The sequence below is a fragment of the Danio rerio genome, chromosome 4 (assembly GCF_052040795.2).
Source record: "Danio rerio strain M-AB ecotype USA chromosome 4, GRCz13ab, whole genome shotgun sequence".
Classification (NCBI taxonomy): Eukaryota; Metazoa; Chordata; class Actinopteri; order Cypriniformes; family Danionidae; genus Danio; species Danio rerio.
In genome coordinates, this window is record NC_141024.2 from 18,888,610 (window position 1) to 18,914,992 (window position 26,383).

The following is a 26,383-nucleotide window of genomic DNA, read 5'->3' on the forward strand; positions in this document are numbered from 1 at the left end:
ACCATGTATACTTTATGAAATGTTGTCGAAGCTGCAGCTACATTTTATTTCTATAATGTATTCAGTTGATTTAACAACTACGAAGATAAGTAATTGACTAATTGTTGATTATTCTACTTATTAACCAATTATTCAGCTTTTTGGAATTGGTTAATATTTTTAGTTGTGTAATACTTTAAAGCTGCTTAAAGCAGTCAATTGTGTACCATAAAATTTTATTGATATTCTTTTGATGTAATGTTTTTTTTTGTTTTTGTTGTTGTTATTTTGTCATTGACAGGAAATATTGAAGCACATATCAACATATTCATCTAATAATCGCCTTCATAACACTGTGAACATTATCTGGATGTTTCCTAATAGGAAACCATTGGATGTATCAAACTTCTTTTCACCCATTTGCAATGACAAAAACTGTGATGTGGGCCTTTATACTCCTTTTTGCACTCAGGCTTATTCTAATAATTACACTTGCAGTCTCTGCACCTGACAGCTTGTTTACTGACACAGTATATTTCCTGTTTTGGGCTGTAGTAAGTGTGGAGAATGCATGTGTGTGTGTGCAACTTTTGATTAACCAATTGGATATACAACAGTGTTTTATCTGAGCTTTAATTACACATTTTGTACATTTAATACTTCACACTTTAAAATAAACCTCACTTTTTTTTTTTGCACAATAGGTCTATTTCACAAATATGGCAATTGAGACCGGAATAGGGAAGTGTTGTTTCCTGTTGCCCAGCCACTGCTATGACTGCCATTTATTACAATAGACTGAACATTTTAGTTTCTTATCAGTCACTATTTCATTATTATATTGTAACGGTCATTTTAACCTCTATCCAGTGAACATACTGTGTGTTTTGGTCATCAAGTTACGCAAATAAAAATAATTAAACACCTGATTGTTCTTTTTTTATTTATTTTATTTATTTATACAGGGACAATGTACAAGATGACATGTTGTGTCAGAGTTATAAAAATAATACACTATACACTTACAATCCAATACATGCAATACGTCATTATCAATGAAATGAAATAATATCAGTGGCTGCATATTTGATAGCCAAATTTTAAGAACAGTTTAAAAATGATTAAAAGTGCTACTCTCCTGATATGCACTTGTATTTTATTCCATCTTTCAGAAAAAAAACTGATTGTCCAAAAGCAGTTCTCTCGAGTTTAACAAAACAATCACCTCTAACCGACAACCTAGTCTGTCTTATATTGTCCTTGCAGTCAACCACGCATTGTTTGAGGGGTGGTGGTGCAAGATCATTAATTATTTTTTTTTACATTAAACACACATCAGCATAAAATAAGAAACAGTCGAATGTTAGTAATTTATGTTGTGCAATACAGTTATAATGATGATTGCTTCTTGGCTTTTTAGCTAACATTTTTACAGTTTGTTTATAGATAATATACAATGGTTTTAATCTTGTAATGTTCGTGTGGGACCGACTTGTAGCACAATAAGATAAGTGAGGGAAAATCATTGTATTTATAAAAAGTTTACCAGCAGCCATAAGTAACTGATGCCTAATGATTCTATAAATTCTCAGGCTTGCTCTAGCACTTTTGGAAACCTTCTTAATGTGTGTTTTTTATTTATTTTTTTTATTTAAAGTAGAATCAACTCAATAATTATACCTAAATATTTTAAATTATCAACTATATTTATTACTTCTCCATTAACTAAAATGATTGAGCAATGCTCCTCATTTTTGTTGTCTGAAATTTTCTTAAGTGCAGCAGTAAAGTTTGTTCTTTGGTTTTTGCGTGAGTATATACTACTGATGACTTTATCCACATATCTAAATACACAAAGAAAACAAACTAGACCATTTAATTGTTGGATTGAGTGCAATAAACTAATTCAGAATCTTAATGTTCTCTTTTTTAGTTTACTAAGCTAAATACAATAGTTTTTCAGTAGATGGCAGTATCTTCCTACCACGGCACACTGTTTTCTATTTAATTTGAAATATTCTTTAAAGTTACTTAATTTTTACATGATCATTTTGTAATAAAATTTAAAAACTAAAACAACAATGTGAGTAATATTACAATACATTTTAGTAGATTTACACTTTTAAACCCAAGTGAATTTTTTTTCACTAAACACTTTAACTTTTTTTTAATAAATGATACTAAATTCTGTATCTTAAACTGATAAACAAATAATTACTACTGTATTTTTACTAAACTGTAGCAAGTGTTAGTATTTTTTTTAATAAAACAGTACAGTTTATTTGTTTGTGTTACTGTATTTGATGCTACTTTAATGACCACAAATAAATTCAAGCACTTTAATATGGTTCAAAAACAATTTAGTATTTACTATAAATTACTATGCGGCTTACTGACCAGAAAAAAACGATTCCCTATTCCAGTCTTGATCAGCATATTACTGAAATAGGCCTATAATGCCTGAATGACATTTCAATTGTGGTGTCTTTAATTAAGTGATAAAAAATGGTTGCAAATGTTTCCCAAAATACATAAATTCATCTTCGCGCCACTAAAATGTGCAGCACTGCATTATTTGTTATATTATACATTAAATCACCCTACACAGCTTTTCTTGACTTTTAGATTTGTGGTAAGCTCATCAGTAAATTTCTAAATCAATTTATTTTTTAGATTTTGACTTCAGTTATAATTTACATTTAGTTTTGCAAAAAAATTGACATTATTTGGATAGTTCAACTTATTATTCAATATTTTAAAGAATACAATTTCTTATCAGCTTTTAAACCCCCTCCCTCATCCTACTAGTGTTGCTTTCACTTCCATCACTTCATTTGCAGAAGCATTTGAGAAACGTTGATCACTGAGACAAGATCTCATCCATTACAGCAGACCAATCTATCTGCATGTTCAGACATTTAGCAAGATGAGAGGATACTTACTTGGAGTACTTGTACTTCTGAAATACTGCATTTGTGGTGATGTGGTGGATTTTGATGGAGACATCAAAGACTTTGTAGTTGGTAACGGTAAGCTGTTTGTTCTTACTGAAAATCGACTGTATCAGATGAGACACGATCTTTCTGAAGAGAAGAAGAAGAATGACATTAATAATAGCACTCATCCAGTCAACATTCTGGTGCCTTTTGACGACAACGGCACCCTGATAACATGTGGGACTTATGAAGATGGATACTGTGAAGTTCTTGATATAAATGACATTAAAAACAGTATTTACTATGAAAGTAATTTATTTATAGGACCGAAAGAGACTGAGAAATCTGTAGCGTTTATTGCGGGTACAAGCAGCAGTAGATACCTTTTGATTGGGAAAAAGCTCGACCAATCAACATCTCAAAGTCCCGTTGTTAGATTGTGGAACACTCTACAGACTCAATTTGGTGGTATATTATCTTATGCCGAGCAAGGATCAGAGCCTGCCATTCAAAGCACCGCGAATGATGTGAAGTTTGTTGATGGATTCCAGAGAGCTTCATCCTCAGATTTGTACTTATTTCTTAACACAAAGACTGACTCTGAGAGGAAAGTTCATGTTCTGTGGATGAACAGCTCTAAAAGCACAAAGAGTGAAATCTTCAAGTCTCTTCAGTCTGCAGTGATAAAGTGCTGCAGTGATAAAGCTCGTCCAGTGCTGGTCTCCTCTGCTGTTATTCCCTCAGAGAAGGCTGTTATTTGGGCAGGAGTGTTCAGTGCACAGGATCAGCAGGACCCGGAGAACACTGCGCTGGCTCTCTACAACATCAGCCGCATTCAAGGCAGAGTCAAAGAGTTCTGCGCTGCCGGTGAAAGGATGTGTGGTTCTGAGGTTGGATGCGAAGTGATGGGCATCTTTAAAAAAAAAAAAAAAAACTGTAAAAGAATGTGTATTTGATGATTTCAGTGTTGAATTAGGTTATATAAAGTGTATTTTTCTCTGTGTTTCAGAGTGGCAGTAATCTTCAGCCGCTCTCTGTGATCATCAAGTCCAGCTCAATGTCATCAGTAGCTGCAGTTAGAAATGGATCCTGGATTGTGCTGTTCATGGGAACCAGTGATGGTCAACTGATAAAGGTCTGCTTTAATTCCCTATCTTAGATACATTACTTTATTTGTTTTATTTTTTGTTGTTCCATCATGTTTAGCATTGCATTTAACTACTTAGGTCGTTAATTATGATTTGTATATCTAGCTGGTTTTGGATGAGAATTACACACCAGGCTGTCCAACAGTGCTGTACAAGTCTGATGATGAACGAGCTGTGCTTCCCAGATTGCACTTTGATCCAGTAGATTTTAAACACATTTACATTGCTCTGGGGAAAAAGGTGAGCATGATTAAAAACAAAACAAAAAAACTAATATGATACCTAATTTTGCAAAAAAAAAAAACAAATTTTGTCAAACTAAATTAAGAAGGCATTGACCTCATACACTGACTCTAAAATAGATGTGTTTCCACTCATATGTTTAATGTAGATACGAAGAGTGTCTGTGGTTCACTGTGCTAAATACAACACTCTGATGGACTGCAGATCTGCTCTTGATCCTCTCTGCGGCTGGTGTGTGAACACATTAAGGTCAGCCACATTTGTGACAATTCACATTGTTCCTTTTGGTTGCATCTGCACGATATGTCTTATTGTAGAGCCGTGTATTGTTACTGTAAATGAGTGTTTTTGTTTTCTAGATGTTCCACTCAAGATAAATGTTCAAATTCTTCATGGGTGTCCATTCCAAAAAACTCTCTTCAGACAGAGTTGCTTTCATTTCAAGTGGCACAGAAATCTTCTACAGAGGTTGATATTATTATCTTTGCTTATTATCTGGAAGAAAATAATAACTTTTTTTATTTATTAGCCATTTCCCTCTGCTGCACAGTTTACTCTCCATCTTGCTTTGAGTCTGGAGAGCACAGGAAATCCTGCCTTCTCATGTGTCTTCAGCCATGGAAATGTGAACCTTTGTGACGAGTCTGATCTGACTGCAGTTTTCCCAAAATGCTCGTGTAGGTTTTCTGATCAGCTAGTTAATACTGAAGGTCAGTGCCAGAAATTGTATAAATTATATTAAACAGAGTATTTAAGTTGTCAAGTTATGATAATATATATTCATATACCTTTCTTTGAAAAAAAAATTAGATTTAAAAGTGTCTGCTACTGTTACTGTTGAGGATCAGAAGATCACAAAGATGCTGATTCTGTCAAACTGCTCCAGTATCACTGATAATTCACCAAATGTTTCTTATACACAGTAAGAAAATTAAATCCATTACCTGAATATTAACGCAGATTCTCTTTTTAAGGTATTAACACTTGTTGTGTGCATTTTCACAGGTGTGTGCAGTGTATCTCATCTGGGTGTCACTGGTCTTCTTCATCCCAGCGCTGTTATTGGTCACATGAAAGTGGATTACAGTTAAACATTCAGGTGAAGCAATGTGTTTCATTCAATCCAATGCTTTATTATATGCATATTGGGAAACAGATTAAAATTTATATTATATCGTTGTTGATCATTGCACTGACTGAAGTGCACTGAATGAATGGCTCAGAGTTCTCTTTCTTTTCCTAATATTTAGGATGCATGTAAGGATGTACTCTCTGGGTACAAAGTAAGTGTACTACTGAATATTTATGGCCAAATTTACAGAATAGAAATAAAAGTTTTCCTTTTTATTTAAAGAATTTGTTTCACTTTTAAGGATTTTATTTAAACAAACAGTTGCTTTTAGTACATTATTAACAAATGATTTGTCACAATTTTAAATTTTTAAATATAAAAAAAATACATTATGTACATTTATATTTACCTATTTACTTAAATAGATTGTGTGTTTGTGTGCCTTGGACGTTTACTGGTGCATCCTATTGTTGTTTTGTAGGAGCCAGAGATTCTCTCTTTAGAGCCTTACAAGGTTTCTTTCCATGGCAAAAACAACGTTTTACTAAAAGGAAGGAACCTGGACTCTGTCACCAAAATCCGTATTAGAGGGGATCTAGACTGTGTTGCTAAAGAGTGAGACTACCTGAATATGTCTATGTTCTGCGTTGTAAAGTAACAAATTACAAATACTCAAATAACTGTAACTGAGTGTTATTTCTCAGGTATCGTACTTTAGAAAGTAGTTTTAATGTTTAAATGTTCATTTTACCTTTACTTGAGCACATGTTAGTACTCTATCTGCACTTTTTTTCTTCAAACCGGCAGTCACTATATGGTTTTTATCTATTTTTTTATTTTTTATTTTTTTGCTTTGATTGTCTAAGTGAAATAATCAGTCCCATGATTCCCATCCTATTAAATCACGCATAGAAAAAAATTGCATCAGACAGACTGACCTCAAGACATGGACACTTTATGAATGCAGCAAACATGTACAGTTTACAAGCATTAAAAGTGTCCAATAAGACAAAAATTCCAACAATTAAGAGCTACTGTGAATGGCTACTGTATGATGACTGAAATCAAATTTCAAATACACTGAGAAAATTGCATGTTTTCCATCAGTGCTGCACAAACTTGGTTTGCGGCAACAACTGCTGGACACTAGCAGCTAGATTTTTGCCCCTAAGGTTACACTGGATGTACAGTAAACCAGCCTGCAATCTGTCAGCTTATTATAGGTGCACATGTTAATGAAATGTGCTCACTAATTAAAGTAACCTAACATTTTAAATTTACACTTCATAAAGGAAAAATTATTTAACTTATTAAACTTATTTAACACCATTAATATGCATGAATGTTTTCCTCCAGATCTCCAGTGTTTGATGGCTCAAGTGACACTCTAAGGTTCAACATTCCTCCCAGTGAAACTAAAGGAACAGTAAAACTGTGTGTTGTTACTCCTGACAACCTTTGTCATGGTAACAGCAACATCATTTACAGTTCTCAGCCTAAATGCACAGGAGTACAGCCTAGAAGCAGCTGGAGAAGGTAAGACCATTTCAGATTATTTTGACACAAATTTTACAAGAATGCTTTTTATAAGGAAAAAGTGAAGATTTGCAAATTAACGATCTTTACATTTGCAAGTAACAATAAATGAAAAGTGAGATTTCAGGTTGTTTACACATTTGACCTTAAAAATATTTTTAAAATCAACCTGCTTTTTGCCATCTGGGTTTAAATTACAATGTTTGTGTAGCCTAGAAACGCAAACACACACCTGTTGGTGTGTGTTTCCTCAGGGTGCTCCAGTTTCTTTCATTTTAACTCGATTGCGATTAATGGTCAATTATTTTATTTATTTAATTATTTTACTCTCATAGTTCACTGACAAGTTTAATATGCCATCTAAAGGCATCTCTGGCGCATCATCGCCAATGTAGTGCAAATAAGGCTCAACAATGAGTTCATCGTCTTACTTGCCTGGAGATCAGACGTGGCTGCAAAGTGGCCGCAAAAGTAAAAATCAGCCACAGTCTTAAACAGAGTGGAGTTATGTGAAACGTAGGGAATTCATTTAAAAAATTATTTTGGAAAAATTAGATCGATTATAGGTTCAGAATGTTGATTTCGATTACTTTTCGATTAACCGCCCAGCCTTAGTCCAAAGACATGCGTTAGGTGAACCGGATTAACTAAACTGGCTATATAGCGTATGAGTGTGTGTGTGAATGTGAGAGTGTATGGGTGTTTCCCTGTACTGGGTTGCGGCAGGAAGGCCATCTGCTTCCTAAAACATATGCTGAAATAGTTGGTGATTCATTCCACTGTGAAGACCTTTAATAAATAAGAGACGAAGTAGAAGGAAAATGAATGAATGAATCAATCAATCAATGAACTTCTATATCTGTCTATCAGTGGTGGAAGGAAGATTCATGTTCAGGGGACCAATATGGAATATGTGGAGTCAGTTAACGTTTGCCATTCTAATAAAGTGGTGGAAACCAAATACAACACAAACGCAGAGGTAAGATGTTTATTATTTGTGCAGTAGGTGGAGAAATTTGTGTTAACCTCAAACAGGAAATTGCCCACTAGTAGTGCATGAGTTTTCATTTAGCAGATGCATCCTGATATGCTCATATAACTGGTAAATGCTAACTGTGCTATTTAATAAACCACAACATACTTTATCGTATTAAGGGCTAGCATGTTTTTTGCTTCTTGCATAAGTCACAAGTTCCCTTTTGGTTTTGACACTTTTATTTTGAAGCTAGCTCTGTTCCTTTTGAGCTTAAATAGTTTTATATCTTGTTTTACTTTGCTTTGCCTGCAAGTGTGTTCAAATACATTTGGTCAAAACAAGTTGTCAATGTACCTTTTCCGCATAAAATTTAAAGAGCATTTAAATCCTCAATTAAAATGTATAATAATCAGGTGTATCTTTGTTTTGTTTTTTGTGTGTTTTTGAAGATGTTGTTGATCAAACCATTACTGTACATATCATTATAATTATTCCATGATACACACACCTTTACACCTTTTATTGTTAAATGGAAAAATGTAAATATTTTTAATCAAATTGACCACATACACTTTTCTCACTATTACACTATAAAAAATGTTGAGTTCCACACAATTTGTGTTGGGACAACATTATGAAATTAAGTTAACTTATTAGCTTTTGCTCATTTAAATGGATTAAAAATGAAACAATTAGGTTGTACTCCACAAAAAAACTAAGAAATAATGTTGTTTTAGCTCATTTTAAATAAGTAGTTTAAACAAACAACACGTTTTAGAGTGTGGTTTGTCATTTGTTACCATAGTAACAGATTAAAATTTCTTCTTCATTCCACTTTGTTTTTGGTTGTTGTGTTTATGTATACTCTTTGTAAAACTGCGGTGTTTTGTGTCTCTTTTCATATTAGTTCCCTAAATTCTGAATTGTTTTCATCGTGTAAAATAAATGTTACATTTACCTAATTAACATTCATGCCCATTAATGACATTGTGAGCATTGCATTTATTGAAGTATTTTTATTATCTCAGGAAATGTGGATTCATTCCCCCCGTTATGATGGCAGTGGACAATTAAGCTTATCGCTAAATGTTGGAAACTCCACAGTGGACTGTGTGCATTATATCTCATACCATCCTGATCCAAAGTTCACTCAATTTTCCACATTTCAGGTGGCTGACGACCTGCTAGTGTACATTCAGGTAAAGAGTGATCAGACTGACTGAATAAACTGTTGTGTACTAAAAGATGCAGTGCTAGAATATAATCTGGCAGCTGTGCAGAGATGATTGATAACTGTCTCTTCTACTTTCTCAGAAAAAGACAGATGAGTTGAATTTGAGTATGAGTGAGGTGAACGTGACGGGTCAACAGGGAGATCGGGAGTATGAGTGTGTTTTGGAGAGGATTAAATCCAATGCTATTATTTGCTAAATTAAAGGAGAAAGAGGAGCCGCCCCAGCAGTGGATTCACTCCATGTAAGCATGTTTTAACTGTTTTCTTACATACAGTAACTATAATCTGATAACTTAATAGATTATATTATTGGTTATTGGATAGGTCACAGTTGGGACTGTCACTAGTTTGGAGTCACAGTTCTAATTGCATGTTTAAGATATTTATATAATAGATATTTTATTTTCCATATGTGAAGCTGCCACTTGACAATAAACGTCACATTATGACAAAAATTATGTCACAGTATGACAATTAATGTCCTATAAAATAGAATTCAATGAATACTGGTAACATTTAACACCAATAATCACATTTGTATGAGCCTCTGATGTACTCACTGTCAGACTGTAGTAGTTTAAGCAGTTTTATTCAGCCACAACGTTGCAGGAAAAAAAATGCTTCAATTTCTAAAATAAATAAATAGATGTAGTTGCCATTGCAGATGGTTTTATCACAGTTTTGTACAGTTATGTACAGTTTTATGTTGGTAACTACAATGTGGAAGCTTTGTATGTGAACAGCTCTGAGTACAATGTGACATTTTGTCCATTCAAAATTTCAATAAACATGAGGCTTAGCTTGCATTGCCAAACTGAACTCAAACATTTTTGTTTGTATAAAAGTATAAACAACCCCATCACCCCCTCCTTCTCCTAAAACAAAATACAGTTGGAAAGAATGTAATCAGTGTAATGCCAAAGAACATGTATCATGCAGGTAACATGGACTACAAAACTACTGTATATTGGAAAATAGCAATACTACAATGCATTGCTTATTTTGTTTTGCTGTTCCAATCAACATGGAGATTTACAAGTAAATACATCTGCTCTCATAGATTCTGACAATGTTACCCAACAAAACAGTTGGACTAAAATTCAAATGCTCTTAGGTTAATGCAAATTGTCAACTTTGAGAGTTTGAGTTACCTGATGAATAGAACATATCTTTTTTTTTCAGATCAGTGTTGGAAATTCTTTTGTTCTCAGGATGGGAGAAGGTACAAAACATTTCTGCCTCAGACATCAAAACCCATCTGATCAAGTTTAAAGAAGCAAAAGAAAACACTCTGACGAAACTCCCACAGCAGAAATTAAAAGAAAAAAGGCTTGAAAATCATGCTTGGCGTATATAATACAGTAGGCTTTTATATGTAGATGTATTGTCATACCACTGTGCAAGTGTTATTCTAAGATGTTGAATTTGTTATTAACTGTATAAATAATTTGTCATATATAATGTTTTTATATTACTAATGTTCAGCTTTAACAAAATTAAGACAATTTTATGCACTCTGTTTTTCCTTACTTATAAATAACCATTAAAATGTCAAATTATTTGCAAACACTCTGGTCTTTACTTAAACGAGCACAGAAAAAACACACTATTTCAGTGCACACACTTGCAGTCTCTTGAAACCGACAGTAATCATTTTAAAATCCAACTCCAGTCTCATTTAGATTTTAATAAGCTGCAGTTATACAGCCTAATTCTTTTCCACAAATTATCAGTTCAATAAATATTACACCATTGGAGGAAACCGATTGCAACAAACAATTTAAGTTCAAACACGAATCCAAATGAGTACTGTGAGTGTAAACTTAATCCATTTGAGTAAAAGAAGCTATTTGAGCAAAGTAAAACCCAATAAATGAAGAAAACTCAAACCAGCTGATTACTGTATAACCCATTGAGTTAAGTCACCTTAAAGCTTTTGAGGAAACTGATTGCAACAAACCATTTGAGTTAAAAACTAATCTATACGAGGACTGTAAACTTGCTTCATTTAAGTTGACATAATAAGGTATTTAATAATTGAGGTAATTAATTACATCAATGCCTTCAACACTGACTTCAAAACTCTCTTCAAATGAGTTGATTTAACTACACTCATTTCATTTGATAAAGCTGACTGTTGGGTTTTACAGTGTATGTATTGACTAATAAATTACGGCTATTAAAAAAAGCTAAAAAAAACAAAAAAACAAACTAAGATTTAAGCTAGGGCTGAAGGGGCCAATTTTGTTTATTTAGGTCTTTTTATTTGCTTACGTTAGAGTAAAGAATTATACTGTATATGTATGTTTTGACCATTTAACAGAATAAATACATATATTTTGGGTTAAATAAATACATTACCTCTGGTATATATACAGTTTAAGTCAGAATTATTAGCCCCCCTGTTTATTTTTCGCCCAATTTCTGTTTAACGGAGAGAAGATTTTTTCAACAGATTTCTCAACATAATAGTTATAATAACTCATCTCTAATAACTGATTTATTTTATCTTTGCCTTGATGACAGTAAATAATGTTTGACTAGATATTTTTCAATACACTTCTATACAGCTTAAAGTGACATTTAAAGGCTAAACTAAGTTAATGAGGGTAACTAGGCAGGTTAGGATAAATAGGCAAGTTATTGTATAGCAATGGTTTGTTCTGTAGACTATCGAAAAAAATAGAGCTTAAAGGGGCTAATAATATTGTCCTTAAAATGTTGTTAAAAAACTGCCTTTATTCTAATTAAAATAAAACAAATTAGACTTTCTCCAGAAGAAAAAACATTATCAGACCTACTGTGAAAATGTTCTTGCTCTGATAAACATCATTTTGGGAAGTACTTAAAAAAGAAAAAAAAAAAATCAAAGGGGGGGGGGGGGTGGGTAATATTTCTGACTTCAAATGTACTTCACTATCTGTAAGAAAAAGGCTTTCAAATATCCAAAGCTATTTACATATCACATATAACACCAAGGGAAATAATTTTATCAAACACAACATGCTTACCACTTTTTTTTTTTTTTTTGCTATATGCATATGGTATTTCCTGTGCAAGCTGTGGTTAAAACATTCTCACCTACCAATTTGTGCAGCTGTTGCTGTGCAGACTTGTAATATTTACTGTGACCATTATTTTGGATATATTTAATACTATAATATACAGAAATGTGCAAAGACCAAATCAGCTGAAAAAATGACTAAAAAGCCTTGCACCAAAATATGTTGTTTGCTACTTTTCAATTAAATTTAATACTATTTCAATTAAATAACTTTTTCAGTTTCAACTAAAAATACACATACACTTGATATATAATGAAAGAAAACAAATGATGACTGACATGCCAAAACTCTAAAGGTTTCCCATAGTTTACCTATTGTTAAGTTTTAATTATCAATTTCCTTTTATGAAAAAATAACTTTTTTTAAGAACAACTCATAAACTCATCAAAGTCATAATTATTGCACTGATAAGCCCAGAAATAAATAAATATTTACAAAATTATTACTTATTATTTGAGACAATCCATCAGACTGAAATAAAGAAAATTACAGTACAATTTATTTAACAATTTAAAGTATTTATACATGAACTATGATGTATGGATAAAATATATAATTATGTTATTAATTTAGCTAGTTTAACCTAAGCATTAGAAACTACAATTTATCTGTAGGTTTAAATCCTCCGCCCTCATCTCACCACATAGATTTCACCTGCATCACTTCATTTGCAGAGGCATTTGAGAGAATTTGATCACTGTGACAAGATCTCATCAATTACTCCGACAGACCGAACAAGCTGCATGTTCAGATATTTAAAATGAGAGGATATTTACTCGGAATACTTTTACTTCTTAAGCACTGCATCTGCAATGATGTGCATGACTTTAATGAAGATATCAATGACTTTAAAATCAGTAACGATAAGTTGTTTGTTCTTACCGGCCGTCATTTGCAACAGATGAGACACGATCTTGTTTTAGAGGAACGCAAGGAAGTCCCGAATACTAATCCAAACAGAGTCAACATTCTGGTGCCTTTTGACTACAACGACACCCTGATTACATGCGGGACTTTTAATAACGGATACTGTGAAATTCTTGATATAAATGATATCACAAAGAGTATTTACTATGAAAGTGTCAAATCAATAGGACTTCCACAGAATGAGAAATCTGTTGCATTCATAGTAAATACAGGCAGCAGTAGTTACCTTTTGGTTGGGAAAAACAACAACATTGCAAGACCTCAAGATTTCCCATATCCTGTTGCTACCTTGTGGAACACTTTACAGACTCAGGCTGGTGGAATTTTCTCTAATAATGAGGAAGGATTGACACCCTCCATTCAAACCACCGCAAGAGAAGTGGAGTTTGTTGATGGATTCCAAGAAGATTCGTCCTTAGATTTGTACTTATTTCTCAACACAAAGACTGACTCTGAGAGGAAAGTTCATGTTCTGTGGATGGACAGCTTTAAAAGAAAAAAGAGTGAAATCTTCAGATCTCTTCAGTCTGCAGTGATAAAGTGCTGCAGTGATAAAGCTCGTCCAGTACTGGTCTCCTCTGCTGTTGTTCCCTCAGAGAAGGCTGTTATTTGGGCAGGAGTGTTCAGTGCACAGGATCAGCAGGACCCGGAGAACACCGCGCTGGCTTTGTATGATATCAGCCGCATTCAAGGCAGAGTCAAAGAGTTCTGCGCTCAAGGAGAACAAACGTGCAGTTCTGAGGTTGGAAATTGAGTCACCGATACCTTTTTCATGACAAAACTTATTTTCACTGTTCACTAAAGTCCCAAAATTTGTGTTTTAGAGTGGCAGTGAACTAGAGCCACTCTCTGTGGTCATCAAGTCAAGCTCAATGTCATCAGTAGCTGCAGTTAGAAGTGGATCCTGGATTGTGCTGTTCATGGGAACTAGTGATGGTCAACTAATAAAGGTCAGTCTCATGTTTTATTTTCTCTACTTTCTTAAAAAAACAATCCTTCCTTTTGAAAAGGCTGGAGCACTGCTGCAGTTACACTGTGGTAAGACACAAGTTTCATCATTAGAAAGATTTGGTTCAGTAATTTGGTGTTTCCCTATTCCATCATTCCAAAGAACATCCGCAAACTGCATTGCAAACTTATGCGTTAGCAAGTACTCCTCTAGAGCTGTAGTTAGAAGCATAGTTATTCCCCATCTCCTTGCACTTTGAATGATAATAAAAGCTTATATCTCTCCTGTGTCATTTGTATTCAAAGATTTTTTTTCTTGCAACTAAGCCGAAAAGAAAATAAGAATCAGTTAATATATGTTTCAATTAATATATTATTAATGTATTAATGTTATTTATTATATTTTAATGCAATATTAACGTTTTATCAAAAGTAATACTGCATTAAAATAATTTAAAAAAGCGTGTGCTTGTAAACAATATAAACAGTACAAAAAAAAAAAAGTTGTTACTCCATGCCTATTAGAGCATTACATACAGTATTTTAAATTATAACTAATGTGGTTCAAATGATGGATCTGCAACAGAGTAGCTAAAATTTTGGGTCACAACATCATTTATTTACCAAATAATGTCTCATAGGGTAGTTCAGCCACGAGTTAAGTCATTTGGAATTCCTGGTAACCAGATTTCCTACAAATAAGAAATTAGACTGTGCAAAGAATCATTTATTTTATTTTTTTAGCAGCACTCACATCTCATTGACTGATTTTTTTTTTTTTTTTGCAATTAATTTATTTAGGATGGTATTAGTCAAATATAAAGCACATTGCTCAAATAATACTGCAAATAAAGAACAACCCATGAGTATGCATTTTGCTTTCTGAATGAATGATGTGAGGAAAGACTTTAGTTTATAAGAAAAGCATTTATCTAAATGAATTAGAGTGACAGAAAGAAGGATTTTGGGTGTAAATAGGACCGATGCTAGGCTTGCTGGACTGAGGACATCTTTCTAGGGTAACATCTTTGTAATTTACTTTGTTCTACAGTTTTTAAACTTGCCATTTCATTCAGTGTGAGTGTGATGTTTATTTGCTGAGTGTGATGTTTATTTGTTGAACTGTTTGGCTGTTCTTAGATATTCAAATCTGATTCGGCGACATGATGAATAAAACACTACAAAAATGGTTTGAATAATGATGCTATTTGTGTTTGTAGCTTATGTTGGATGAGAATTACAGACCAGGCTGTCCGATAGTGTTGTATAAATCTGACGATGAACTAGCAGTGTTTTCCAGAATGCACTTTGATCCAGTAGATTTCAAACACATCTACATCGCGCTGAGGAAACAGGTGAGATTTAATTTACGATTACAATATAAACCCAATGGAAATTGGAAATAATATAACTTTTAAAATTTGTAGTTTGACTTTGACTGTGTAAATCTATTTACATTACGGTAACACTGTAGGTTTGAAACTATTCTTTAGATTGTTATCAAGCTCTCTCTCTTTTTTATCTGAATTTTAAAATCATGTGACCGAAAAAGTGGATGTTTTTCTGCTCATGTTTATGATATAGATCAGAAGAGTGCCCGTGGTTAACTGTGCTAAATATAGAATACTGAAAGACTGCAGATCTGCTCTTGATCCTCTCTGCGGCTGGTGTGTGAAAACACTGAGGTAAAATCTATATCTGTTAATGTGCAGAAATTAATGTGCTAACATTTTTTTACTATCTACCCAATATGTTATACCAGGTTCCATCCTATTTTTATTAAGAATTTATTTATTGTAAAAATTAGTTCTAAACACTAAATGATATACTGCATTTCTGCTTGTCTAGATGCTCCACCCTAGATGAATGCTCAAAATCTTTATGGATGTCCAGCCCAAAGGACTCTTTCAAGGAATTACTAGTTTCTTTTCAGCTTTTTGCACAGAAATCTTCCAGAAAGGTGTTATATTTGTTTGAAGTGTAGCTCATTTTAATTGTTGCATTTGCAAACATTTAAAAGATATCAATAATGTATTTTGACCTGCTATTGCCCTCTCCTCTACAGATTACTCTCCATCTTGCTTTGAGTCTGGAGAGCACAGGAAATCCTGCCTTCTCATGTGTCTTCAGCAGTGGAAGTGTGAACCTGTGTGATGAGTCTGACCTGACTGCAGTTTTCCCAAAATGCTCTTGTACATTTTCTGACCAGCTACTGCATAGCGGAGGTTGGTTCTCTGACAGATAATTTCATTGGTGTAGCTTTTGCTTAATTGCATTGAATGTGTACACGTAGAAATCACACTAAAAGTTCAGAAGTATATATTTTAAAATACATATATTGCATATTACATACACATTACATATACAATAGTGCTTGTTATAAACAATGTACATGTGCGCTTCAATAATCATCATTTGGTATTTGCCCTCATAATTTTGAATCAAATACCACAACCTCCCCCCACCAAAACGACTTTTCCGTACACAGTAATGCCTTTAGTGTGGGGCTATAATCATTTAGGGTGGGCCTATGAGGGCGTGTGGCAGTAATCCTCCAAATCTGAATGCAAACTGGTATTTAAATCTTTCTTAATTTTGTTAGCAATGCCCATTTTTTCCAACGATCCAATCAGTTTCTAAAGGATTAAATCATGCATCGCACCTAGATTTTTTCTCATTTTAAAACCGTTTCAAATGTATTTACATCACAATAGGTGAAAAAAAGAACAAGCTAAACTTCCATTTAATGCCAACTTTTAAAAGTGCAATTTATAATAATGAAAACATAGTTTGTTTTATATAAGCACATTTTAAATCATTGTATTACTAATCTTCATTCAGGTACACTTATTTTGATGTGTTGACCAAAATACTAAAGTGATTGATTCAAGTAAAATATTCTGTACAAAATATAGGCCAAATATCCTAAAGGCTATAATGGTATGCATTTTTTACCCTTGATGTTTTTGACTATACCATGTGTGTATTTGTATGTCTGTAGCGAGGAAATGAAGTTGTTCTTAACTCAGTAACCACAGAGCTGATCAATTGCGCAGTCTATTTTAGTTTCTCAAAATAGCAACTCACCAACAATGCGCCTTAACAAAAAGTGAAAACTAGGGTTGCACTGGGCTGAAAATAGCTACAAATCTTTCCAAACAAGTCTTGCATCTCATTGCGCCGGGTGTATGATAGGGCCCTAAGGACATACTCACACTATGCTTTCCGAACCATGCCCAGGACCCTTTCCCGGATCGTTTGAGAAGTGTGAGTGCTCTGAATCGGGCTCACCCACAGTGCGCGGTTCACTTGGGCTTTGGTGCGGTACGCTTGTGTGTGAGTGCAAAATGTGCCCGAAACTGAAAGCGAGACGTGACTTTTAAGGGACTGTTTGATATGGTTTATTAATCATCTTTACTGTTCAATGAACACAAACTGTCATAGATTATTAAAGACGCAAACCCCTCACTGCACAACAGCTGCACCTTCAGCAAACCTCCTAATAGCTGCAGCATGAGGACTTTATGATTGTTTATGAGCGTTAAAAGTGGCTGATCTGTTCGACGAAATATTAGACTGTGTGTCACTGCATAGCAAACGACTTAAAAGATATAACTGAAGAAATCTCCACTCTGATGCGCTTACTGAACAGCGCATCATCAATGACGTAAGCATGCCCAGGCCCGAATGTAATGTGAGTGCGGGCCGTCGGGGGAGACGGGAGGGGTGACAATTGTGCTTTTGCCCGGTTCAAGGCAACTGTACATATTGTGGGTACGCCCTAAGTCTCTTAACTAGCTGAAACTGCAAATACATTTAATAATAAAGCATCTCAAATGCACAGAATGACTTACTTTCAAATACTTCCTAAAAAATACATTCTTAAATAAACCTGGTTACTTTAATCCAAATATAATCTATATAAATTATAAGAAACATTTGCCGCTTTTTTATAAAATTGTCTTCCAAATGTATTTTTTTTAAATAGTCTTTCTGATTACTTTTTTATTATCTATCCAGAATTAAACGTCTCAGCTTTAATTAATATTGAAGATCAGAAAATCACGGAGATGCTGACACTGACAAACTGTTTGAACATCACGGATAATTCACCAAGTCCTCCTGTTACACAGTAAGAACAATAAAAAGTGTCTTAAAAAGTTGCATAATATATTTAATGTATTTCAGGTATACGAGTTTTAAAAGACGCATTGTAACATTAAATAAACACAGGTGTGTGCAGTGTATCTCATCTGGGTGTCACTGGTCCTCTACAACCCAAAGATGTGATTGGTCAGATGGATTTGGACCACAATTACACATCCGGGTAAGAAAATGTCAAATGTAAAATATATAGTTATCTGAAAAAACGCTTGATATTCATGCAGAGTCAAGATCTAATTTATTGTTGAAAGCTGAAATATGAATGCACAGCCTGAAGCAAATCTAAAAAAGACATTAAATGCTTCTGTTCTTTAGGATGCATGTAAGGATCTACTCTCCAAGTATGAAGTAAGTGTCAGGCTCAAAGAGAAAGTAAAATATCTTGTAGAAGAGCTCAATAAAATGTTCAAACACCTTGCATATCATGAAACCTGTTTTTGTTATCTTGTAGGAGCCAGAGATTCTCTCTTTAGAGCCACACAAAGTTTCTTTTCATGGTAGAAACAATGTTTTACTAAGAGGAAGAAACCTGGACTCTGTCACCAAAATCCGTATTCAGGGAGATCTGGACTGTATTGCTAAAGAGTGAGACTGTGTGTCTGTGTTCAGTGATGTTCAGTAAATGAATGTGTGTAGGTTCAGAAAAATTACAGGACATTTGTGCATGTGTGGGTGTGTCATCCGTTGAGTAAATTAGTAAAAGCCAATATTGATTCTTTTTGCCACGGTGTAATAGAGGGTTAATGTACTTTTAGTTCTGTTGTATCCTACTGTTCATGGGCATGAATGTTTTCCTCCAGATCTCCAGTTTTTGATGGCTCCAGTGACACTTTAGTGTTCCACATTCCTCCCAGTGAAACTAAAGGAAAAGTGAAAATGTGTGTTGTTACTGAAGATGACCGTTGTCATGGTAACAGCATCATCACTTACAGTTCCCTGCCAAGCTGCACAGAAATACAGCCAAAATACACCTGGTACAGGTAAGATCATTTCAGACCACAGGCAAAGCCTTTTATACAAAACAGCAAACATATTCTGAACTATTTGTGTAGAGGTGAAAATAAAATTATAAAAACAAAAAAGAAAGGAAACAGCAACTGAATCTGCATCTGATCTGCTCATGGACGTAGGTGCATGCACAAGCTCAGCTATTTGTCATATCAAGTTTATTGTATAGTACTTTACAAAATAAAATTATTCTTTATTCTATTCATAAGCAATTAGCTTTGCAGTATTAAAGCTGAAAGATACAAACAGGAGATCAACTACAGCTTTGATTATCCACCGTTTTCCTATGCCCCATGATGCTTTTTGTGAATGAGGAGAGTCACTTCTGATAAACTGGGAACAATCAGTGAAGCTATTAAAATGTGTGAGTCCAACCCATAATGTAAAATACAGTGCTCACATGTGGAAAAAACTGCAGTATTCAGTATTGCAATAAAGACATTGCAGTTCTCTAGTTTGTTGCAGTACATTCAGTTATGTAATTAGCAAGCAAAACTTGTCATAATGTGCAATATTTCATGCATGTAAGTATCGCTGGTCTTACTCTCTCTTACGCTTTGTCTCAAATCGAATCTGGTATATGCTTAGGGGTTGGCCAGCATCATGTAGGAATTACACTTATTACTAAGCCATACTTACATGGTCTTTCGACCCTATATTCAAAGTAGCATGGTAAACAATATAGGGAGCACATCACAGGTTGTCTTTGTTCAAAAACAAACCAATGTGAATATAAAACCAACTTCAGCTCAGTAAAGCAGGCGGAACAGCGCTATTTACTTATTTACTCTACTAAACATCTACATTATCAATGCTGTAAAAGCTATCTTATGAAACAAAAAAGTCAAATCAATCTTTCACTAGACGATTTCATTTGTCCCCTGTATAGTGTACTTTGTGCCATTAAACAAATGACAATAATTTAAAATAGAATACAAAAACTGTGTGTAACAGATTTTATGTTGGATGCTATATATACAGTCAACATCTGAAGTGGATCAAAAATTCTTCTAAGTTGTCCTAAAACTATTAAACAAAATCCATCCTTGTCTAAAGATTTATTTTTCTGATCAAATAACCTAAGGATCATTTTGAAACCAATTTTTGAAATTCCTTTTATTCACATGTTGACTACTATAGTATACTATGCTGAAAATATTATACCATGTGTTTCTTAGTCTTGCCTTGCCTGATTCTGGTGTGCTATTTTTTTTATATCATTACACTATTTTGTAATATTTTTTAATGCAGCGGTGGAAGAAAAATATATGTTCATGGAAGTAATATGGAACTTGTGGAATCAATTAATTTTGAATACCCTCTTCAAGCACAATACGACCCAAACACAGGGGTGAGATTTGATTTGAATAAATCCTAGCTAACTGGGCTTGATATGACCTATTGTGTTATGTGCACATGTAGTGCATAAGTTCTCATTCTTGTTAATTTGCTACTTTAATTGTTTAATAAACTGACTGTTGATATGTATTATTAATTCAAACTGAACTGTATTTATTCACAGAAAAAAGTATTATGCTCACATTTTCTTTCTGTCTAATTTTCAGAATGTGTGGTTTCTCTCCCCCCAGTTTTTCAGTTCATATAGCTTAAAGGTAGGGCTGTTCAATTAATTAACATTCATTTTGAATTTGGATTTTGGCATCTACACATGTGACGTCATAGCTTAAAGGAACACTCCGCTGTTTTTGAAAACATGTTTACAAGTCTCTGAGAATTAGACTGTTGGCTCAAACCATTTTTGAATTCATTCAGATGATATCTTGTTCTGGCGAGGTCACTTATAACTTAGCTTTGCTTAGCTTAGCATAATTAATTGAATCAGATTAAACATTAGCATTTCCTTAAAAAAAAAGAATTTTAAAGAGCTGTAAAATGTGCTCTATAAATTGCTTAGCAAGTGTGCCAGCATAGTGGCAGATTCAAAAACAATTGTCCTGTGCTAATAAGGGAGATATTGTCACTAATGGTTGAGATTTTCCCCCTCTGATGACATGTACAAAGGGAGAATGTCAATCAAAGTGTTTCTGCAGGCATTTTTTTTTAAGTAAGATTATAAAAATAAACTCAATACATTTTTACCATTAGAAGCTGGTTATAGTCACAGTCACTGTCGCCACACAATTGTCTTTAAACCCCTCATAAAAGTCAATTGTGCATAATAGATATCATTTAAAGCACAGTTTGTTTTATTCATCCACTTTCCTTTGACTTTGTCCCTTTATTTATCAGGGGTCACCACAGTAGAATGAACCACTAACTTATTCAGCATATGTTTTACACAGCGCTTCCAGCTGCAACCCAGTACTCGTACACACTCATTCACACACATACACTACAGCCAATTTAGTTTATTCAATTCACCTATAGCGCATACCTTTGGACTGCGGGGGAAATCGGAACACACAGAGGAAACATGCAAACTCCACAGAAACGCCAACTGACCCAGCCGGAAACCAGCAACCTTCTTGCTGTGAGGGGACAGTGCTATGCACTGAGCCACCATGTCGCCCTTGTTTCATTTGTACATTTAATTTTTTTCTATGATTTAGAGGACTCTTTGTTAGTTTGCTTCGCATTAAATTATTGTTAAAATTGTCACCAAAATAATGATGATTATGATTTTTTCTTAATCCAGCGGTTCTCCTTGAAGGTTGGAAACTCTACTTTGTCCTGTGGACAGTTGTCTTTGGACAGTCCAACATTCACCGCATTCACCTCATTCCAGGTGGCCAATGATCTCCAAGTGAACATTAAGGTGAGTTTAGTGATACAGCGAGAGTAACATCAGTATAAAGTCTACACAATTTTAGCATGTGTGTTGGATTTATGCATGTCTCTACAGAGCTCTGGTTACTTCTTAGGAAACACTATAATGACAAGCCATCAACATGAGAAATTCACAACAACCTTCACATAATCTCACATTCTCTCTTTCTCAGAAAAAGGCAGATGAGTTGAATCTGAGAATAAGTGAGGTGAATGTGGAAGTTCTACATGGAGATCTCAAGTATCACTGTATTGTAGAGAGAATTGAGTCCCGTTCTGTTATCTGCACGATTAAAGGAGAATCGGGAACAGTCCCAGGAGTGGATTCACTCCAGGTAAGTCTGTTTTTAAAAGATATATACAGTTGAAGTCAGGATTATTTGCCCCCCTTTGATTTTTTTCCCTTTTTAAATATTTCATAAATAATGTTTAACAAAGCAAGGAAATTTTCAAAGTATATATGATATTTTTTTTCATCTGGAGAAAGTCTTAATCGATTTATTTCGGCTAGAATGAAAGCAGTTTTTCTTTTATTAAAACCATGTTAAGGTCAAAATTATTAGCTCCTTTATGCTTTTTTTCAATAGTCTACAGAAAAACTATCATTATACAATAATTTGCCTAATTACCCTAACCTGCCTAATTAACCAAATAACCTAGTTAAGCCTTTAAATGTCACTTTAAGCTGTATAGAAGTGTCTAGAAAAATATCTAGTCAAATATTATTTACTGTCATCATGGCAAAGATAAAATAAATCAGTTATTAGAAATGAGTTAATAAAACTGGGGGCTTATAATTCTGACTTTAACTGTAAAGTATATGCTAAGTTTAATATCTTTAATAAGCCAAATTTCTGAATAGGACAATTTCTTTATTGTCATTTCAGATCACAGTTGGGAATTATGAAACTTCTCTCAGAGGACAGGGCCCAGCGTATTTGGTGCTTTTTTCTATAGCATTTCCTTTCATATTCTCGTTGTTTATTCTTATCTTTTGTATATTGTTGTTCATTTTCCGAAATTAACACAGTATCTTAATTGTTTAAACTATTCGGTAAACACAAACATCACGAAGTAATACATTGAATTATGCTGTAAAGTCCTGCTAAACATCATCTCTCAGACTCTCACCACCTACACAGTGGAGCTGTTCTCCAGACAGCAGGTGACGCTTTATACTCATTTATAATGATTCACTGTAAAAACAAAGCTCTTCCAGAAGTCTGTTATTTAGTAGTGTAATACAATTCCTTTGTAGACTTTATTGTAACTTTTCATTTTTTTAACCTTGCTAATCTTACTTTTTACTCTAACTGTGTTATCATATTATATACTGTAATAAACTGAAAAATCAATTTCAAATAAACATTTTATAATACTAATTTCAATTTAAAGTTATTTTTGCTTATAAGTTTTGTATGACTAATATTTTTCTTGACAATGATACAATAAGGATTAATCTTATATAAAAATGCTATTTATAAAACATAAATATGCTTTCTTGGCACAGTGATCCGAATAAATGCATCAACTTATTTAAAAACTAACATAAAGATCCCTTACAATTGTGCCACTAATGTAATAAACTTTTCATACTGCGACATGTTACCTTGAGTATTCAAAAGATTCTTACTGGGAAGTTTATAAAAAAAACATAATGAAACAATGAAAAACCCAATGCCTGCTCTGAGCCTAACAATGGCGCATTTGATGTTAGACGTAGTTTCCCTATTATTCTGCTAATAGAGTCACTGTAAATTACCTCTGAAAGGATGGTACAGCTTCAAAGAACTCAATTTACTCCAATTATTCTGGGAGAAAAACATCACTAGAGCACTGATGATAGAGCCCACAAATACACAGAGATAGGCACTTACACAATTACAGCTCATGCTTTGAGACACAATCCATCAGACAGTGATAAAAATAAAGGTATGGGGAGACTGCTATCGCTATAGCAACAAGATGGACCGCATTCCAGAGTTCTTTGCTCTTGGAAAGATCAATAGAACATCCAAGTTCTAGGAAAACGGAAGCATTTTCCAATACACTGTAGGTAAGCCACTTTTTTTTGTTTGTCATTGTTTTGCAGATTATTTGGAGTCTTGGATTTGAGTTTTACACATCATATGGATGATGTCGGGAGTATTGGGGTACATTGTTTTGTATATTGAGTACTTTAAGTTAGGTCTGGGCTATATGACAAAAATCCCATATTGCAATGTAAGTCATCTCATATCCCGAAAACGATATACATCACGATACAGCCCTTCTTTCTATAAATTCAATCAATTAATTATTCAAATATAAATATTTACTCAAAAATCTACTCATTCATATGTGTTCATATTTCTCACTTTAATTAGATCTTAAGACATGTGATGTAGTTAAGTAATGTAGACATATAAAATACATATGAATATAATATACTTTTAAAAACTAATGATTACAGGCCCAGCATAAAATATTGCTCTGTATTTTCAGGATTGCAACTTTCTCATGATGCTGTTATTGATGTTTCTCTCTGAATCCCTATAATGGCATGATACTTTGAGCTCATATAAATGATAAAAAAGTATTACTGTAAACAATGTATACTTTACGGTTACACAATATAAACTATAAAGCATAATATGAAATGATAGACTACTTATTTTATCCATTTGATTTTTCGCCACATTCCATACACTGTAAAAAATGCAGTGAAATTTTATAATCTGAAATTTTGGTTGCCAGTAATACTGTAGTTTTACAGCATAGTTGTAATTGTTTATTTATAGTGCACTTTTTTTACAGTATTATTGGCAATTTTTACAGTATTACATTTTAAATTAACAATTACAACTGTGCTGTATTTTTTTATAATACAATTGTAATTGTTAATTTAAGGTGCACTTGTAAATTTTGCCAGTAATACTTTGAAATTGCCAATAATACTGTTAATTTAAGATGCACTTGTAAATTTTACAGTATTTCTGGCAATCAAAATTGCCACTAATGCCGTAAATTTTACAGCATTTTGTACAGTGCAGCTCTACTTTCAACACAAGCAGTACTCATATAAGCAGAGTACAAACAAAATAAATATTGCAACCAGCTTAAATCCCCTAAAATGGGTTTAATTTGAGATAACAGCCAGCTGAATATGCATTATCCCACTTATTACATGGCTTCTTTACATATATAAACACACAAATATTGACTCAAGTTCAGATATTGTATTAGCACAGTTTCATGAAGAAAGCTGTTGCTAGCTAGTGGCAAGTTCAAGCTAAAAGTTAATTTAGGTATACAATACAGTTATAATACTTATTACAAGAAATATGGGGACCAGAGATACTGATGTATGATGAAACTGTTTTACAAACTTTACAATCCATAACAGTGTACAAAAACGATTGTTATGACTAGACATGTGATGATATTCTATAATACAATATGATGATACTGTTATTCATTCAATCATTTTCTTTCAGCTTAGTCTCTTTATTCATCAGAAGTCACCACAGTGGAATGAACCACCAACTTATCCAGCATATGTTTTATGCAGTGGATGCCCTTCCAGCTGCAACCCAGTACTGGGAAACATCCATACACACTCATTCACACTCATACACTACGGCCAATTTAGTTTATTCAATTCACCTATAGAGCATGTATTTGGACTGTGGGGGAAACCGGAGCACCCAGAGCAAACCCACGCCAACACGGGGAGAACATGATACTGTTATATTTATATTAAAAATAACAATTATTATTCAAACTAAATTTAGTATGTTTTAAGTAAATTCAAATTTGCAGTATTTAGTAATCATCATCATAGTACTAACTACTTGAAGAATTAGTAGGATATAATTGATTAAATATTGATTGAAAATGTTGTTATTGTTTATAGGCCTGTGGTTCTATAACAAGATTCTTTTCTTTTTGTTAACATTACGGTTAGCTAATTTAAACTTATGATGCAAATGAAAGCATTCATTAAACGCAAAATTGAACATGAAAAAGGTTTTTTTCACACCTTTGAGTGGTTCTAAAATTTTAAAATTCTGTTAAACACTAAAGAAGATATTTTGATGAAAGCTGAAATTCAGTAACCATTGACTTGTCTAGGAAAGGTTCATGGTTTTTCAACATTATTCAAAATATCTTCTTTTTGTGTTCAACAGAAGAAAGAAAGTCAAACCCATTTGAAACAAGTGAAGAGTGAATAAATGATGACAATCTTCAGTATTGGGTTAAATATCCCTAATGATGTTTATTTCTAAGTTAATGTTTAATAAGCTGTTACAATTAAAAGTTGTCTAAAACAACATGCATAAATTTCTCACTGTTGATATTGATAAATTACCTATGATAC

At 33.5% G+C, this 26,383-nt stretch overlaps 3 protein-coding genes across 22 annotated transcripts in view; 2 read left to right on the top strand and 1 right to left on the bottom strand.

Moving 5' to 3' along the window:
* The window catches only part of cradd (CARD and death domain containing adaptor protein), a 93,066-nt gene that overhangs the window by 8,935 nt on the left and 57,748 nt on the right, over positions 1-26,383 (bottom strand). For 2 of the 16 annotated variants that reach the window (XR_015481949.1, XR_015481942.1), the window contains exons 3-4: positions 5,251-5,362; positions 2,922-3,062 (exon numbers count right to left, since the gene is read on the bottom strand). The exons of 3 other annotated variants lie outside the window; for them this stretch is intronic. The gene's annotated coding sequence lies outside the window, so the exon portion shown is untranslated. Of the gene's footprint in view, positions 1-269; positions 3,063-5,250; positions 5,363-9,699; positions 14,150-18,977; positions 19,088-26,383 lie in introns of those variants that run through there. 11 more of the 16 variants (XR_015481950.1, XR_015481939.1, XR_015481951.1 and 8 more) reach the window with 9 other exon arrangements.
* On the top strand, positions 2,822-10,688 carry LOC108179158 (plexin-C1-like). 2 transcript variants are annotated; one of them, NM_001442904.1, is made up of 15 exons: positions 2,822-3,805; positions 3,925-4,050; positions 4,169-4,303; positions 4,455-4,555; positions 4,666-4,774; positions 4,857-5,016; positions 5,117-5,228; positions 5,312-5,405; positions 5,557-5,589; positions 5,860-5,993; positions 6,735-6,914; positions 7,785-7,893; positions 8,919-9,089; positions 9,205-9,366; positions 10,307-10,688. In NM_001442904.1, the coding sequence occupies exons 1-14, from the start codon at positions 2,906-2,908 to the stop codon at positions 9,319-9,321; spliced, it is 2,481 nt and encodes an 826-aa protein (NP_001429833.1). In that variant the 5' UTR covers positions 2,822-2,905; the 3' UTR covers positions 9,322-9,366; positions 10,307-10,688. The 2 variants fall into 2 exon arrangements, with proteins under 2 accessions (NP_001429833.1, NP_001429834.1); NM_001442905.1 differs by lacking the exon at positions 5,557-5,589.
* Positions 12,441-25,465, top strand: LOC108183547 (plexin-C1-like). Of its 4 annotated transcripts, none has more exons than XM_087248171.1 (16): positions 12,441-13,858; positions 13,941-14,066; positions 15,285-15,419; positions 15,649-15,749; positions 15,913-16,024; positions 16,130-16,289; positions 18,085-18,196; positions 18,298-18,391; positions 18,544-18,576; positions 18,680-18,813; positions 19,029-19,208; positions 20,488-20,587; positions 20,802-20,849; positions 21,893-22,012; positions 22,197-22,358; positions 22,911-25,465. In XM_087248171.1, the coding sequence occupies exons 1-16, from the start codon at positions 12,950-12,952 to the stop codon at positions 23,046-23,048; spliced, it is 2,664 nt and encodes an 887-aa protein (XP_087104297.1). In that variant the 5' UTR covers positions 12,441-12,949; the 3' UTR covers positions 23,049-25,465. The 4 variants fall into 4 exon arrangements, 3 of the variants coding, with proteins under 3 accessions (XP_087104297.1, XP_087104298.1, XP_087104299.1); XM_087248172.1 differs by having other exon boundaries at positions 12,865-13,858; positions 21,908-22,012; XM_087248173.1 differs by lacking the exon at positions 22,911-25,465 and having other exon boundaries at positions 12,947-13,858; positions 22,197-22,391.

What these genes read in the sequence shown, in the direction of transcription:
- LOC108179158 (NM_001442904.1), top strand. Translation starts at nt 2,906, where the DNA reads ATGAGAGGATACTTACTTGGAGTACTTGTACTTCTGAAATACTGCATT. An exon ending in TGGTGTGTGAACACATTAAG is followed by an intron (nt 4,556 to 4,665) that starts GTCAGCCACATT and finishes TTTGTTTTCTAG; the next exon opens with ATGTTCCACTCAAGATAAAT. An exon ending in ATGTACTCTCTGGGTACAAA is followed by an intron (nt 5,590 to 5,859) that starts GTAAGTGTACTA and finishes GTTGTTTTGTAG; the next exon opens with GAGCCAGAGATTCTCTCTTT.
- LOC108183547 (XM_087248171.1), top strand. Translation starts at nt 12,950, where the DNA reads ATGAGAGGATATTTACTCGGAATACTTTTACTTCTTAAGCACTGCATC. An exon ending in AACAAACGTGCAGTTCTGAG is followed by an intron (nt 13,859 to 13,940) that starts GTTGGAAATTGA and finishes TTTGTGTTTTAG; the next exon opens with AGTGGCAGTGAACTAGAGCC. An exon ending in CAGGAGTGGATTCACTCCAG is followed by an intron (nt 22,359 to 22,910) that starts GTAAGTCTGTTT and finishes TTGTCATTTCAG; the next exon opens with ATCACAGTTGGGAATTATGA.